Source organism: Schistocerca piceifrons, chromosome 8, assembly GCF_021461385.2.
Source record: "Schistocerca piceifrons isolate TAMUIC-IGC-003096 chromosome 8, iqSchPice1.1, whole genome shotgun sequence".
Taxonomy (NCBI): Eukaryota; Metazoa; Arthropoda; class Insecta; order Orthoptera; family Acrididae; genus Schistocerca; species Schistocerca piceifrons.
In genome coordinates this window covers 329,163,465-329,176,938 of record NC_060145.1, presented here as the reverse complement: position 1 = coordinate 329,176,938, position 13,474 = coordinate 329,163,465, and the positions used below count along the sequence as shown (strand labels likewise).

At 39.6% G+C, this 13,474-nt stretch overlaps 1 protein-coding gene across 2 annotated transcripts in view; it reads right to left on the bottom strand.

Annotated features, from left to right (window-relative positions):
• The window catches only part of LOC124711129 (spermine synthase-like), a 68,833-nt gene that overhangs the window by 44,920 nt on the left and 10,439 nt on the right, over nucleotides 1-13,474 (bottom strand). The window contains exons 3-5 of one of the 2 annotated variants that reach the window (XM_047241023.1): nucleotides 12,570-12,681; nucleotides 10,515-10,637; nucleotides 10,207-10,361 (exon numbers count right to left, since the gene is read on the bottom strand). In XM_047241023.1, coding sequence (XP_047096979.1) covers nucleotides 10,207-10,361; nucleotides 10,515-10,637; nucleotides 12,570-12,681 — 390 coding nt within the window. The remainder of the gene's footprint in view (nucleotides 1-10,206; nucleotides 10,362-10,514; nucleotides 10,638-12,569; nucleotides 12,682-13,474) is intronic. The other variant, XM_047241024.1, reaches the window with a different exon arrangement.

Sequence of the window (13,474 nt, the reverse complement as noted above, 5' to 3'; positions counted from 1 at the left end):
AGGTAACGGGATTTCAGCCCAAGACTGCGAGCCTGGCCCTCCTCCTATGGGGTAGCCAGGGAAGGAAAGGCTGCCAGGTCATACAGGGCAGCATTAAGGATCCTTCACCATTCAAAGAGATGGTCGTGTGAGAATGGCCAGATTTTTGCAGCTTGATATGCTTCATGCACCAAGCACTCACTCTGATACCACCCACTCCAACTAGGGAATCTCCCCATGGGCACCACCCAGCCACAGCAAGGTCTGTTGGCACAGCAGCTGTTGCCAGGAGTTCTGATGCTACAAGAAGACAAGCAACCACTCCTTGGCATACACAGGGAGGGAACAGTTCAGGTATCAGTAGAGTGATCGTTGTATTGTCAGGGGGCTCAGCCATATTGGTACGTAACAGCCCCACCACATGAACTGGCTACATGTGCTGGTGACCTAGCAAGGTGGAAGGAGGCTACAGTGGGAAGGGAGAAGGGAAGGGAAGGGGGAGAGGAATCCACACTGTAGATGCTAGGGAGAGAGTTCTTCCCCATATGGGTCGCACTAAAAGCAGGAAATTTTGAAGTGGAGGTCAAACCTCAAGTGGGGACAGAAACACCAAAAGAGTGAAAAAACAGGCAAAAGGAACAAAATTGCAACCAATACAGGAATCCAGAGGAATAGCCAGGTTGACATAAATCAGCACACAAAGAGGGGAAGAAAGTGGCGACAAGGAAGGAGCGAGGGTAAGGAGGGAGGGAGGGAGGGAGGGAGGGAGGGGGCAGGGAGAAGGAAATGCAGCATGGGAATGAAGAATGAGATGCAATAGCTCAGGGCCCCATGTGCGTCACTCATGAAAGAACCGTGAGCCCCCTGGGGGCTACTGGAACTGGAGCAGACTGTGCAAGCGTATAGACTTCACTAATGGCACAGCACTATTTCTTTACTGTTCCACACTAACAGCAGTTCCACACTAACAGCACACCGAGAAAAACGAACACTTGAATCTTTCCGTGTGTGCTCTGAATTTTCTTATTTTATAACAATGATCATTTCTCTCTGTGCAGATGGGTGTCAAAATATTTTTGCAGCAGAACATTGGAGATTGAAATTTTATGAAAAATGCTTGCCCCAACAACAAATAATTCCTTTGTTTTAATGATTGCCACCCCAACTCATTAATCATACACACACACACACACACACACACACACACACACACACACACACACACACACACACACACACAATTTTGCAATAATACAAATGAACTCCTCCCCCCCATGAACCATGGACCTTGGCGTTGGTGGGGAGGCTTGCGTGCCTCAGCGATACAGATAGCCGTACCGTAGGTGCAACCACAACGGAGGGGTATCTGTTGAGAGGCCAGACAAACGTGTGGTTCCTGAAGAGGGGCAGCAGCCTTTTCAGTAGTTGCAAGGGCAACAGTCTGGATGATTGACTGATCTGGCCTTGTAACAATAACCAAAACGGCCTTGCTGTGCTGGTACTGCGAACGGCTGAAAGCAAGGGGAAACTACAGCCGTAATTTTTCCCGAGGGCATGCAGCTTTACTGTATGATTACATGATGATGGCGTCCTCTTGGGTAAAATATTCCGGAGGTAAAATAGTCCCCCATTCGGATCTCCGGGCGGGGACTACTCAAGAGGATGTCGTTATCAGGAGAAAGAAAACTGAAGAAAGATTAAGGAAAGGCAAACCTACGTTTCTAGCATTTGTAGACTTAGAGAAAGCTTTTGACAATGTTGACTGGAATACTCTCTTTCAAATTCTAAAGGTGGCAGGGGTAAAATACAGGGAGCGAAAGGCTATTTACAATTTGTACAGAAACCAGATGGCAGTTATAAGAGTCGAGGGACATGAAAGGGAAGCAGTGGTTGGGAAGGGAGTAAGACAGGGTTGTAGCCTCTCCCCGATGTTGTTCAATCTGTATATTGAGCGAGCAGTAAAGGAAACAAAAGAAAAATTCGGAGTAGGTATTAAAATTCATGGAGAAGAAATAAAAACTTTGAGGTTCGCCGATGACATTGTAATTCTGTCAGAGACAGCAAAGGACTTGGAAGAGCAGTTGAATGGAATGGACAGTGTCTTGAAAGGAGGATATAAAATGAACATCAACAAAACTGAAACGAGGATAATGGAATGTAGTCGAATTAAGTCGGGTGATGCTGAGGGAATTAGATTAGGAAATGAGGCACTTAAAGTAGTAAAGGAGTTTTGCTATTTGGGGAGCAAAATAACTGATGATGGTCGAAGTAGAGAGGATATAAAATGTAGGCTGGCAATGGCAAGGAAAGCGTTTCTGAAGAAGAGAAATTTGTTAACATCGTGTATAGATTTAAGTGTCAGGAAGTCATTTCTGAAAGTATTTGTATGGAGTGTAGTCATGTATGGAAGTGAAACATGGACGATAAATAGTTTGGACAAGAAGAGAATAGAAGCTTTCGAAATGTGGTGCTACAGAAGAATGCTGAAGATTAGATGGGTAGATCACATAACTAATGAGGAAGTATTGAATAGGATTGGGGAGAAGAGAAGTTTGTGGCACAACTTGACCAGAAGAAGGGATCGGTTGGTAGGACATGTTCTGAGGCATCAAGGGATCACCAATTTAGTATTGGAGGGCAGCGTGGTGGGTAAAAATCGTAGAGGGAGACCAAGAGATGAATACACTAAGCAGATTCAGAAGGATGTAGGTTGCAGTAGGTACTGGGAGATGAAAAAGCTTGCACAGGATAGAGTAGCATGGAGAGCTGCATCAAACCAGTCTCAGGACTGAAGACCACAACAACAACAACAACAACAACAAATGAACTGTTCTGATTTGAACTTTTCCAATGTTCTCTTTCAACCTATGTGGTAGGAAAACTATACAACACAGCAGTACTCTCACAGAGGACAGACAAGCATAGTGTAGTCAGCCTCTTTAGGCTGCCAATGAAATGCAGCCTTTGGTTTGCCTTCCCCCACAACATTATCTATATGATCAACCGATTTAAGTTGTTTGTAACTGTAGTGCCTAGGTATTTAGTTGAACTGACAACCTTTAGATTTGCCCGATTTATTGTGTAACTGTACTTTAATGGATTCCTTTTAGTATTCATGCAGATGACTGCACACTTTTCATTACTTAGAGTCAACTGCCACCCTTTGCATTAGGTATCTTGCCTAAATCATTTTCCAATTGGTTTTGATCTGATGGCTTTACTAGACAGTAAATGACAGCATCTTCCACAAATATTCCAAGAGGGCTGCTCATATTGTCTCCTAAATTGTTTATATAGATTAGAAATAGCAGTGGGGGGGCGGCTATAACATTTCCTTGGGGAATGCCAGATATAACTTCTATTTTACTCTTTCTGTCAATTACTATTAATTATCTTTTCTGACAGGAAATCATGAATCTAGTTGCACAACTGAGACAGTACTCCATAGGCAAGCAACCTGATTAGAAGCCACTTGTGTGGAAATCTACAAATAAGGAATCAATCTGAGATCCTCTGTCCACAACACTCATTACTTTGTGAGCATAAAGAGCTAGTTGTGTTTCAGAAGAACAATATTTCCTGAATTCATACTGTCTGTCAATAGATTTCTTTCTTTCTTCTTCTATTCCTCCTCCTCCTCTTGACGTAATTCATAATGTTTGGACACAGTTTATGTTCCAAAATCCTACTGCAAATCAGTGTCAGTGATATGGGTCTTTAGTTCATGGGATATTGTTACTTCCTCTCTTGGGTATTGGTGCCACCTGTGCAACTTCCCCGTCTTTAGGCATGTAAATTTTGTCAAGCGAGCAGTTGTATATGATTATTCAGTACAGAGCTATTATATCAGCATACTCTGAAAGAAATCAACACTGACCGGAGAAACGTGCATTTATCAAGCAATTTAAGCTGCTTTGCTAGAATGAGGATATTTACTTCTAAGTTACTTATTCAAATTCTGGAATATTTACTTCATATTCTATGGTGAAAAATTTAGAAAACTGTATTTAGTAACACCACTTTAGTGGCACTGCCATTAGCAACACTACCATAACTATCTTGCTGTGAAGCAATTGACTGTGCCTTGCTGCTAATGTACTTTACATATGAGACAGAATTGCTCTGGATTTTCTGCCAGATTTTGGCTTCATTGTGGGAACTATTACAAGCATCTCACAATGAAGTTCAAGCTAAATTTCGAGCTTCTGTAAAACTTCACCAATCTTGGAAATTTTATGTTCTTTTAAATTTGGCATGCTTTTTTGTTGCTTCTGCAACAGTGTTCTGCCTGTTCCGTGTAGCTTGGGGGGTCAGTTCTGTCTCTGATTTACTTGGTATAAATCCTTCTTTGCTGTTGATACTATTTCTTTGAACTTGAGCCACATCTTGTCTGCACTTTTATATTTAGTTTGGAAAGGACTTTAGGGTGTCTATTAAGAAGACATAAACCGAATTTTTATCTGGATTTTAAATAGATGTATTTTGCATTTATTTTTGGTGGGTTTGAATGTTACAGTATTCAGTCTTGCTACAATGACCTTGAGGCATCTACCATGTTGCTCTCTTTCTCCTTGGGATTATTTGTTTATGCAACCATTTACACTTCAAGTGGGTTCCTGAACTAATCATTCAAAATAATTTTTGGAGAAAGGCATGAAACAGCATCTGTTCTAAAAGCTAACTTCAACTTACAACAACTATTTTTGCCAATGCATTGAGGGTAGATTGATGTCACAACTGTATGAGTACGGCGGGTACCTATTTGAAATGAGACTGAAGTCTTCTTTGAACTATTCAGGAACAGTACTATCTGAATAGGGATTAATGTTTTCCAGTTGCCACATATAACTGTGTACTAGCACACAGGAACTTCTTATCTCAATTTCACTAAAAGGTAAACTTCTGATAGCAATAAACACTCCACCACTAACTGTATTTGATCCAACCTTTCAGAACACAGTGAGGTCCTCTGCAACAATTTTGGCTGAACTTATTTTCAGCTTTAGCCAGCTTTCTGTACCCGCAACGATTTGAGACTCAGTGCCTTCTATCAATACTTGGAGTTCTGGTTCTTTCTCAACACAGCTACAACTATAATACTTACTGCTGCTATCCTCCCTTGTTCATCCTGCACACTTTAAAACTGTATTTGATCCTCCTATCCAAAGAAAACTGTCCAGTATACTCCACACAGCCACTGCTACCTGCCACCGCCTGTGTATAGCAAAACACTGACCTACTAAGAAAGAACTAGTACCCCACCACCCTATGGCACAAGTCGAATCTGCAGCCTACACAGCCACAGAACTGTCTAATCTTCTGATTTGGAACCTCCACTGGGCTCTGTACCAAAGATCTGCAATCAGTCCTGTCTATGATGTTACATGGTGAGCTCTGCCCTTATTTTGCAAGAAAGACTGGTGGTCTTTACCAATTCATATAGCTGCCTGAAATTAGAATCTCTTCCAATTCAAAGGGTATATATCATTAGTACCAACATGAGCCACCCACCCTGTGCTCTTCATGGCATCCAGAAGGACCTGCTCTGCATATAGGATAACTCCCCCTTTTATACACAGAGTGAACACTGTACTACTTCCGTTCCTTGGTAGCCATGTTCCGAAGGGCCCCATTACATGTCTAACATTGGAGCTCCCAATTACCAATAATCCCTCCTTTGTGACTACCTGGATCTTGTGGGCTGAGAGGCTTCCTCTAAAACGGAGCAAATGAGTGCATCTGGCTCAGGATCTTTGTTGGCCACAGATAGCGCCTTAAACATGTCTGTCAGGGCACATGTCTGTCAGTGCATTGCTGAGGTCTTTAGATTGGTTCTTTGGAAAGTCTTTCATTGTCTGCTACATCTTGGGACCTCCCACTGGACAATGGGTGAGGGGTCAACCTCAGTGCAAGCAGGCATTGACAGTAGTGGACCAATCAGAAGGCATGTGGGACTTGCTGTACATCCATAGGATGCCCACAATGATGTCCACCGGGCAACAGCCTCAAGCTACATAACCCAAGCCACCACCACGTAGAGCTGTGAAGGGGCATCCGAACACAGTGAACAGTTCCTATTCGTACTGAAGACAGTGGAAATTTACACTAAACAGTTATTAAAATGCGAGACACTGCCCAGTAAGCACACAAACATGCAAGAAACTTAAAAATTAAAATAGTAACCACACAGGTAGCCAAAAATGAGTCACTCCTGTTCGGAACTTGTAAAAATAATTCACCAACGAATGCTGTACTCGCCTGTGCTGTTGCAGAAATAGAAGCATCCCCCTAACTGACTGCCTAACTGACAGGTGCTATTTTTGTGCAGGTTCCTGTGTTTCACATTAATGTGGAATCCAGTTTACATTCTCAATCTTGGAAAGATGAAAAATGAATTTAGTATACAGCAACTGAAATTGCCTACTTCTGCTGAAGACGTGTGCATGTTATTTGCCAGCTAATTTCTTGGACTTTCATTCAAATGATGGCGACATTCTGTCAGAAACAAATGGAAACATTAGAATAAATAGAAAAAACCTGACAATCCTGTGAATTGTGGTTCAAATGCAATAGTTGTGCCACTAAGAGTCTGGAACAAGCCCACAGAAAATGTGTACTATAGTAGCTTTCAGTGATAAAGAAAAGACTGTCGAATTTTTGGTTTAAGGAAGGGGGAAGAAAATATTTAAGCAATGTGCAGAGCTGGTCTTGTTTCATGGAGTGGGGGGAGGGGGGGGGGGGGGAGAAGAAGAAGAAGAAGAAAGAAGGCAGTTGGTTGTGAGATATCTGAATGCATATGCAATAATGCCATTGACAAGTATGAGTAGATTACTGTTTCCATGGCTTTGTATCTGTCTTCAGGAACCTCACAGCAAATTTGGCCCAAAAGTAAAAAAGGACTTTTAATCCATGTATCAAAATCAAGGAAAAAGGGAAAGATTAACTGTCAACATTTCATTCAAAACCCCTTAACAGCTGCAGAAAATAATTGTTTTTATTGGACCCTTGGCCAAGATATAATGGCACCACTATTTTCGAGGGCGACAAAGAAAAGGTTGTTGATATAGCATAGATTCCACTTGAAACAATGAATGTTATTCAACTACTTGATAAAGAAGTTTTTCAAGAATGGAAAGCATTTTTTACAAAATTGTTGCACAATATAATTTCTGATAACTTAATCATTTCAGGTTTATTAACGGAACAGTGTTCTTAAACTACAATAATTTGTCCATTGTCAGTTTGCTTTGCTATGTTTTACAAATCTGATTGAGTACGCATGGTACACAGTGCAAGCAATGGCTGGGATCATTTCTTACTCTGTCCCAATTCTGTCTAAATGAAACTTAAAATTTATGTCAACTGTTTGAATGCATTAGTTTTTATTTTGTCAAGTGTGTCTGGTGCAAGCAAAAGTTTTTGTCATTCAAAAGACACTTTGCATTTTTGTAACAACCATAGGGAATAAACAAGGAATTTCATTAGTAAAATGTACAATATTCAAAAATTGTCATAAGAACTGTGCTAAAGGAATTATAAATGACACATATGCAAGAAATATTTCATTTCCACAAATTGAAATCCCAACTAAGACAAGTTGTGTACAGTCATTACCTTGGTTTTATTTACTCTGCTAGTCACCATTGTAAGAATTACATCTGCAATGAATTGGAAGTTATTTAAAAAATTAAGAGTGCAATATTATTTCTGGTATGATTTTGGACCTTTGGAGAGAAGAGAACCACTTGTATGAATATCAAGAGCTCAGATGGCAACCCAGTTCTAAGCAAAGAAGCGAAGGCAGAAAGGTGGAAGGAGTATATAGAAGGTTTATACAAGGGCGATGTACTTGAGGACAATATTATGGAAGTGGAAGAGGATGTAGATGAAGATGAAATGGGAGATAAGATACTGCATGAAGAGTTTGACAGAGCACTGAAAGACCTGAGTCGAAACAAGGCCCCGGGAGTAGACAACATTCCATTAGAACTACTGATGGCCTTGGGAGAGCCAGTCATGACAAAAATCTACCATTTGGTGAGCAAGATGTATGAGACAGGCGAAATACCCACAGACTTAAAGAAGAATATAATAATTCCAATCCCAAAGAAAGCAGGTGTTGACAGATGTGAAAATTACCGAACTATCAGTTTAATAAGTCACAGCTGCAAAATACTAACGCGAATTCTTTACAGACGAATGGAAAAACTGGTAGAAGTGGACCTTGGGGAAGATCAGTTTGGATTCCGTAGAAATGTTGGAACACGTGAGGCAATACTAACCTTATGACTTATCTTAGAAGAAAGATTAAGAAAAGGCAAACCTACGTTTCTAGCATTTGTAGACTTAGAGAAAGCTTTTGACAATGTTGACTGGAATACTCTCTTCCAAATTCTGAAGGTGGCAGGGGTAAAATACAGGGAGCGGAAGGCTATTTACAATTTGTACAGAAACCAGATGGCAGTTATAAGAGTCGAGGGGCATGAAAGGGAAGCAGTGGTTGGGAAAGGAGTGAGACAGGGTTGTAACCTCTCCCCGATGTTATTCAATCTGTATATTGAGCAAGCAGTAAAGGAAACAAAAGAAAAGTTCAGAGTAGGTATTAAAATTCATGGAGAAGAAGTAAAAACTTTGAGGTTCGCCGATGACATTGTAATTCTGTCAGAGACAGCAAAGGACTTGGAAGAGCAGTTGAACGGAATGGACAGTGTCTTGAAAGGAGGATATAAGATGAACATCAACAAAAGCAAAACGAGGATAATGGAATGTAATCAAATTAAATCGGGTGATGCTGAGGGGATTAGATTAGGAAATGAGACACTTAAAGTGGTAAAGGAGTTTTGCTATTTAGGGAGTAAAATAACTGATGATGGTCGAAGTAGAGAGGATATAAAATGTAGACTGGCAATGGCAAGAAAATCTTTTCTGAAGAAGAGAAATTTGTTAACATCGAGTATAGATTTAAGTGTCAGGAAGTCGTTTCTGAAAGTATTTGTATGGAGTGTAGCCATGTATGGAAGTGAAACATGGACGATAACCAGTTTGGACAAGAAGAGAATAGAAGCTTTCGAAATGTGGTGCTACAGAAGAATGCTGAAGATTAGATGGGTAGATCACGTAACTAATGAGGAGGCATTGAATAGGATTGGGGAGAAGAGGAGTTTGTGGCACAACTTGACCAGAAGAAGGGATCGGTTGGTAGGACATGTTCTGAGGCATCAAGGGATCACCAATTTAGTATTGGAGGGCAGCGTGGAGGGTAAAAATTGTAAAGGGAGACCAAGAGATGAATACACTAAGCAGATTCAGAAGGATGTAGGTTGCAGTAGGTACTGGGAGATGAAGCTTGCACAGGATAGAGTAGCATGGAGAGCTGCATCAAACCAGTCTCAGGACTGAAGACCACACAACAACATGATTTAGGTCCTTAAAATTTGTGTATGTGCACTCTGGATTTTTTTCTCTACACTTGTCACAGCTTCTTTTTCTTCTCCTTATTCTCATTCACCAATTTGTGCATTAGGAAAGAAGAGCTATACAAACTGCTGTTACAAGTAGTCCTTTGTGTGACAAAAATTAACTGTAACCTAAAAAAAAACACCTTGCGTAGCTTCTTAGCAACTAAAATTTTGACACTGTGTTTCTTTCAGTGTGTTCTTCCTGTGTAAGAAATTTCAGGGTAGATTTTGAAATGTCAAACTGGACCATTCCCTTGACAAATATCCTTGTCTGTCATACTGCAAGATATGCACCTAGGCACTAATCAACTTGTTAATTGTCAATTTCAATTTGAGTTCCATTCACCAATACCAATAAAATCATGTAACTGCACAGGTAACAATCAACCACTGAAACATCATCACAGAGAATGGGGGAAATTTTTCTGAAGGTAGCGTCACTAATGCTGACACTGTATGCACTCTGTTATGAAACTATCAGTTTCATCAGTCACACTGTGCAATGAAAATATTTTCCTTCTTGAAATATTCATTTCTGACCCCTGGTTGTTTATCTCAAAATACTTAACACAGGATCAACTACCACTTATTTTAATTCTATAGATTAGGGATAACCATACACTTATGTGCTAATTAAATAACTAAGATCAAGTTATTAAATTTAGTGATCAAACTCTTAGTATAAAAATAAGATGTTCTACAAGTGCAGGATGCTATTATTTTCAATGAAAGCAAAACTGTACAATAATAGTAAAATCTCATAACTTACCTCCACCATTGTAACAAATTTTGGATTCTCTTTAAGAAGTTCCCATAAAAGAGCTCCATCTCCACCACCTAAAATAATTATTTCTTTTCCTGCATAGCTCTCCTTGCCTCTCTGCATTAATGTCTCAGTGTACACCAGGTCACTCTCTGACATATCTTGATATGACAGAAACAATGTTATTAGTTTATGTTCAGTGTAAAATAAAATTACCACTACAACAAAATAAAATAGTAAAGCATTAATTTAATTTACACATCTAAAAGTAAATTATTTCTGACACCAACTTGTATTAATTGTTTTTTACATACTCTGAAGATCATCCAGAACCAAGAGATTTCCCAGGCTACGAGAATGAACGATCTGTATTTTCTGGTATGGTGATCTCTCTTCATACAGAACCTCATCTATGTCATACTCCAAAATACGTTCATCTGCAAAATGAAATTAGTGATCAGAAATAAAAAGTGGACCACTTCTGTCTTTCTAAATAAGTATATAATTTGTTGACAGGTCGATAGAAACACAAACAGACACATACATACACACAAAATTCTAGTTTTCGCAACCAATGGTTGCTTCGTCAGGAAAGAGGGAAGGAGAGGTAAAGACGAAAGGATGTGGGTTTTAAGGGAGAGGGTAAGGAGTCGTTCCAATCCCGGGAGCAGAAAGACTTATCTTAAGGGGAAAAAAGGACAGGTATACACTCGCACACACACACACATATCCATCCGCACATACACAGACAAACCCACATCCTTTCGTCTTTCCCTCTCCTTCCCTCTTTCCTGACGAAGCAACCATTGGTTTCGAAAGCTAGAATTTTGTGTGTATGTAAGTGTCTGTCTGTGTTTCTATCGACCTGCCAGCACTTTCGTATGGTAAGTCGCATCATCTCTGTTTTTAAATATATTTTTCCCGCGTGGAATGTTTCCCTATTATATTCATATATAATTTGTTGGTGCAATGTCATTCATTGCATTGCTTAAGTGTCAGCAAAGTTTCATTGTCATCTGTCACTCATAGAGGGGGGGGGGGGGGGATCTAGTATATAATTTTAAGACATGTCAACTACGCTGAAGCAAGCATTCGATTTTTAAGCATAAAAATTGCAGAATGCTAATGTTTCAGTTCAGCTAACAATCTCGACAACATACACTGGATTTCCCGATTTTTGTCACGTTGGAGATATAACAATGACAGTTCACTGACACTCGAGCATTACACTGAATGGCTCTGGTTTTCTTCCACCAAGAGTCATCTTAGACAGCTAGAAGATGTTTCATCAAAATACCACAGAGTATAGCAACATCATATGGCACTTGCCAATATTTCCCTTCCATTTACCAAATTATCTCCTTCCCTTCTGCTCTTTCGTCACCTCACATTTTAATCACCAAAGCTTGATGTTCAACCTCCAGTGTTGAACATTCCCATTAAGATGTCTTTAAGAGCAATTATTCAGGCACTGATGAAAGATAACAGCCTCATGCAACTCCAATTATTATAAAACCATTTTTTCATATTGTTGTGCAAATAATAAGCACTGCAGAGCAAAAAATTATCAGCTACTCATCAAAAAATTAAACATATCAGCTACTCATCAAAAAATTAAACATATCAGCTACTCATCAAAAAATTAAACATATCAGCTATTCATGCAGGCTGCAATAAGATTTAGAACAAACAAAATGAACTAAAACTTACCAAAAGAGTTTACTATAAATTAACAAACAAAAGCAGTTCCTTTAGTGCACAGATTTAATTTTATTTACAAGGAACAATTCAACTCTATAACAAAGAGCTTTTAAACTACTTAAAAGTGTGTGCTATGGGCATAATTCATAGTTACAAATATATATATTTATAATATACCAGTGTGTTATGCAGCATGCTTTAATTAAATGACTGAGAACATGCTGAAAAAGGGATTAAAATTGTTGTTGCTGGTTAATTTGTACAAAATAAATATGAACAATGGAGAAAAGATGGAGCAGGAAGATTTGGGGGAAGGGGAGAAAGGGTGAGATGTGGGGAAGACAGGGAACAAGGGAGAGGGGAGGGAGAGAGAGGGAGTGGGGAGGAAGGGGGGGGGGGGGAAGAAAGAGAAAGAGAGAGAAAGAGAGAGAGAGAGAGAGAGAGAGAGAGAGAGAGAGAGAGAGAGCTGTGGCAGCAGTTTAATGTAAGAACGTACCTGGTTCACTGATCCTCATTACTCTAATTGACAGTTACACTCAGTTCTTAATACAAGTAGTTTACAAGCGACATGACAGGTTTTTCAAGTATGGCAATTCTGATACCTCTGAATAAAATAGTCATTCTATCCTACAACTGGCTTCCTTATCTGCAAGCACCCACTATCTTACCTGCTGTTGGGAAATATCTATCAACGATACCTCCACGTTTTATAGCTGGAAAAGCATGACTTCTCTTGCCTTGGCATTTTTCTCTTAAAGATTTCTCGAGCTTGTGAGTCAGCTGTAACAAAAGCAAGCGTAGGGAAAACAAACCAAAACATTCAACTATTTTACATTCAATAAAGTTAACAATGCAACATGCAAATACAACATGCATAAAATTGGCATTTGTTCTGGATAAGGATGCTCTATGTTCTTTTAAATTGTGAGCAGCTTTCTTCTCACTTCAGTATAAAGTACAAGAGCAACTTCCCGAAGCACTACTACATTGTGTAGTGAACTAAGTGCTGACATGCAAATAGTACTTAACACTGGATTTTTCATTTCAAACAAAAACAACTTGTCAAACTAAATCACATTCCTCATTTCATGATAATTTTACATATGAAACTATAATTACATTTCCACAAAGTAAATCATTCAAATCACTTATGCATGCATGCTGCTCACTTTATGACAACTTGTGGACATGAAGTTGAAAGAATGACAAGTTCTCAGAATTAAATTTTCATTCTGCAGCGGAGCGTGTGGTGATATGAAACATCCTGTCAGATTTTTTTTTTTTTTTTTGATGGGGTTTAAGGGCGCTCAACTGCTGAGGTCATTAGCGCCCAGTCACTGTTGTTAGAGCACACGGAATCTAGTAAAACTCAAGGGGATGGGGGGGACACCAGAAGGACCTGACAAAGATGCAGATAAAATAAGTAAAAAGGTTAGATGTCTTTGGACAAACCAGTTAAAGTTATAAAACGCAGAATACGAGCAGCTGCTCGAGCGTCATCAGCTAAAACATCTGGTAAAGTAGATGGCAGGGACAGGACAACACGAAATCGACTAAAACGGGGACACGACAA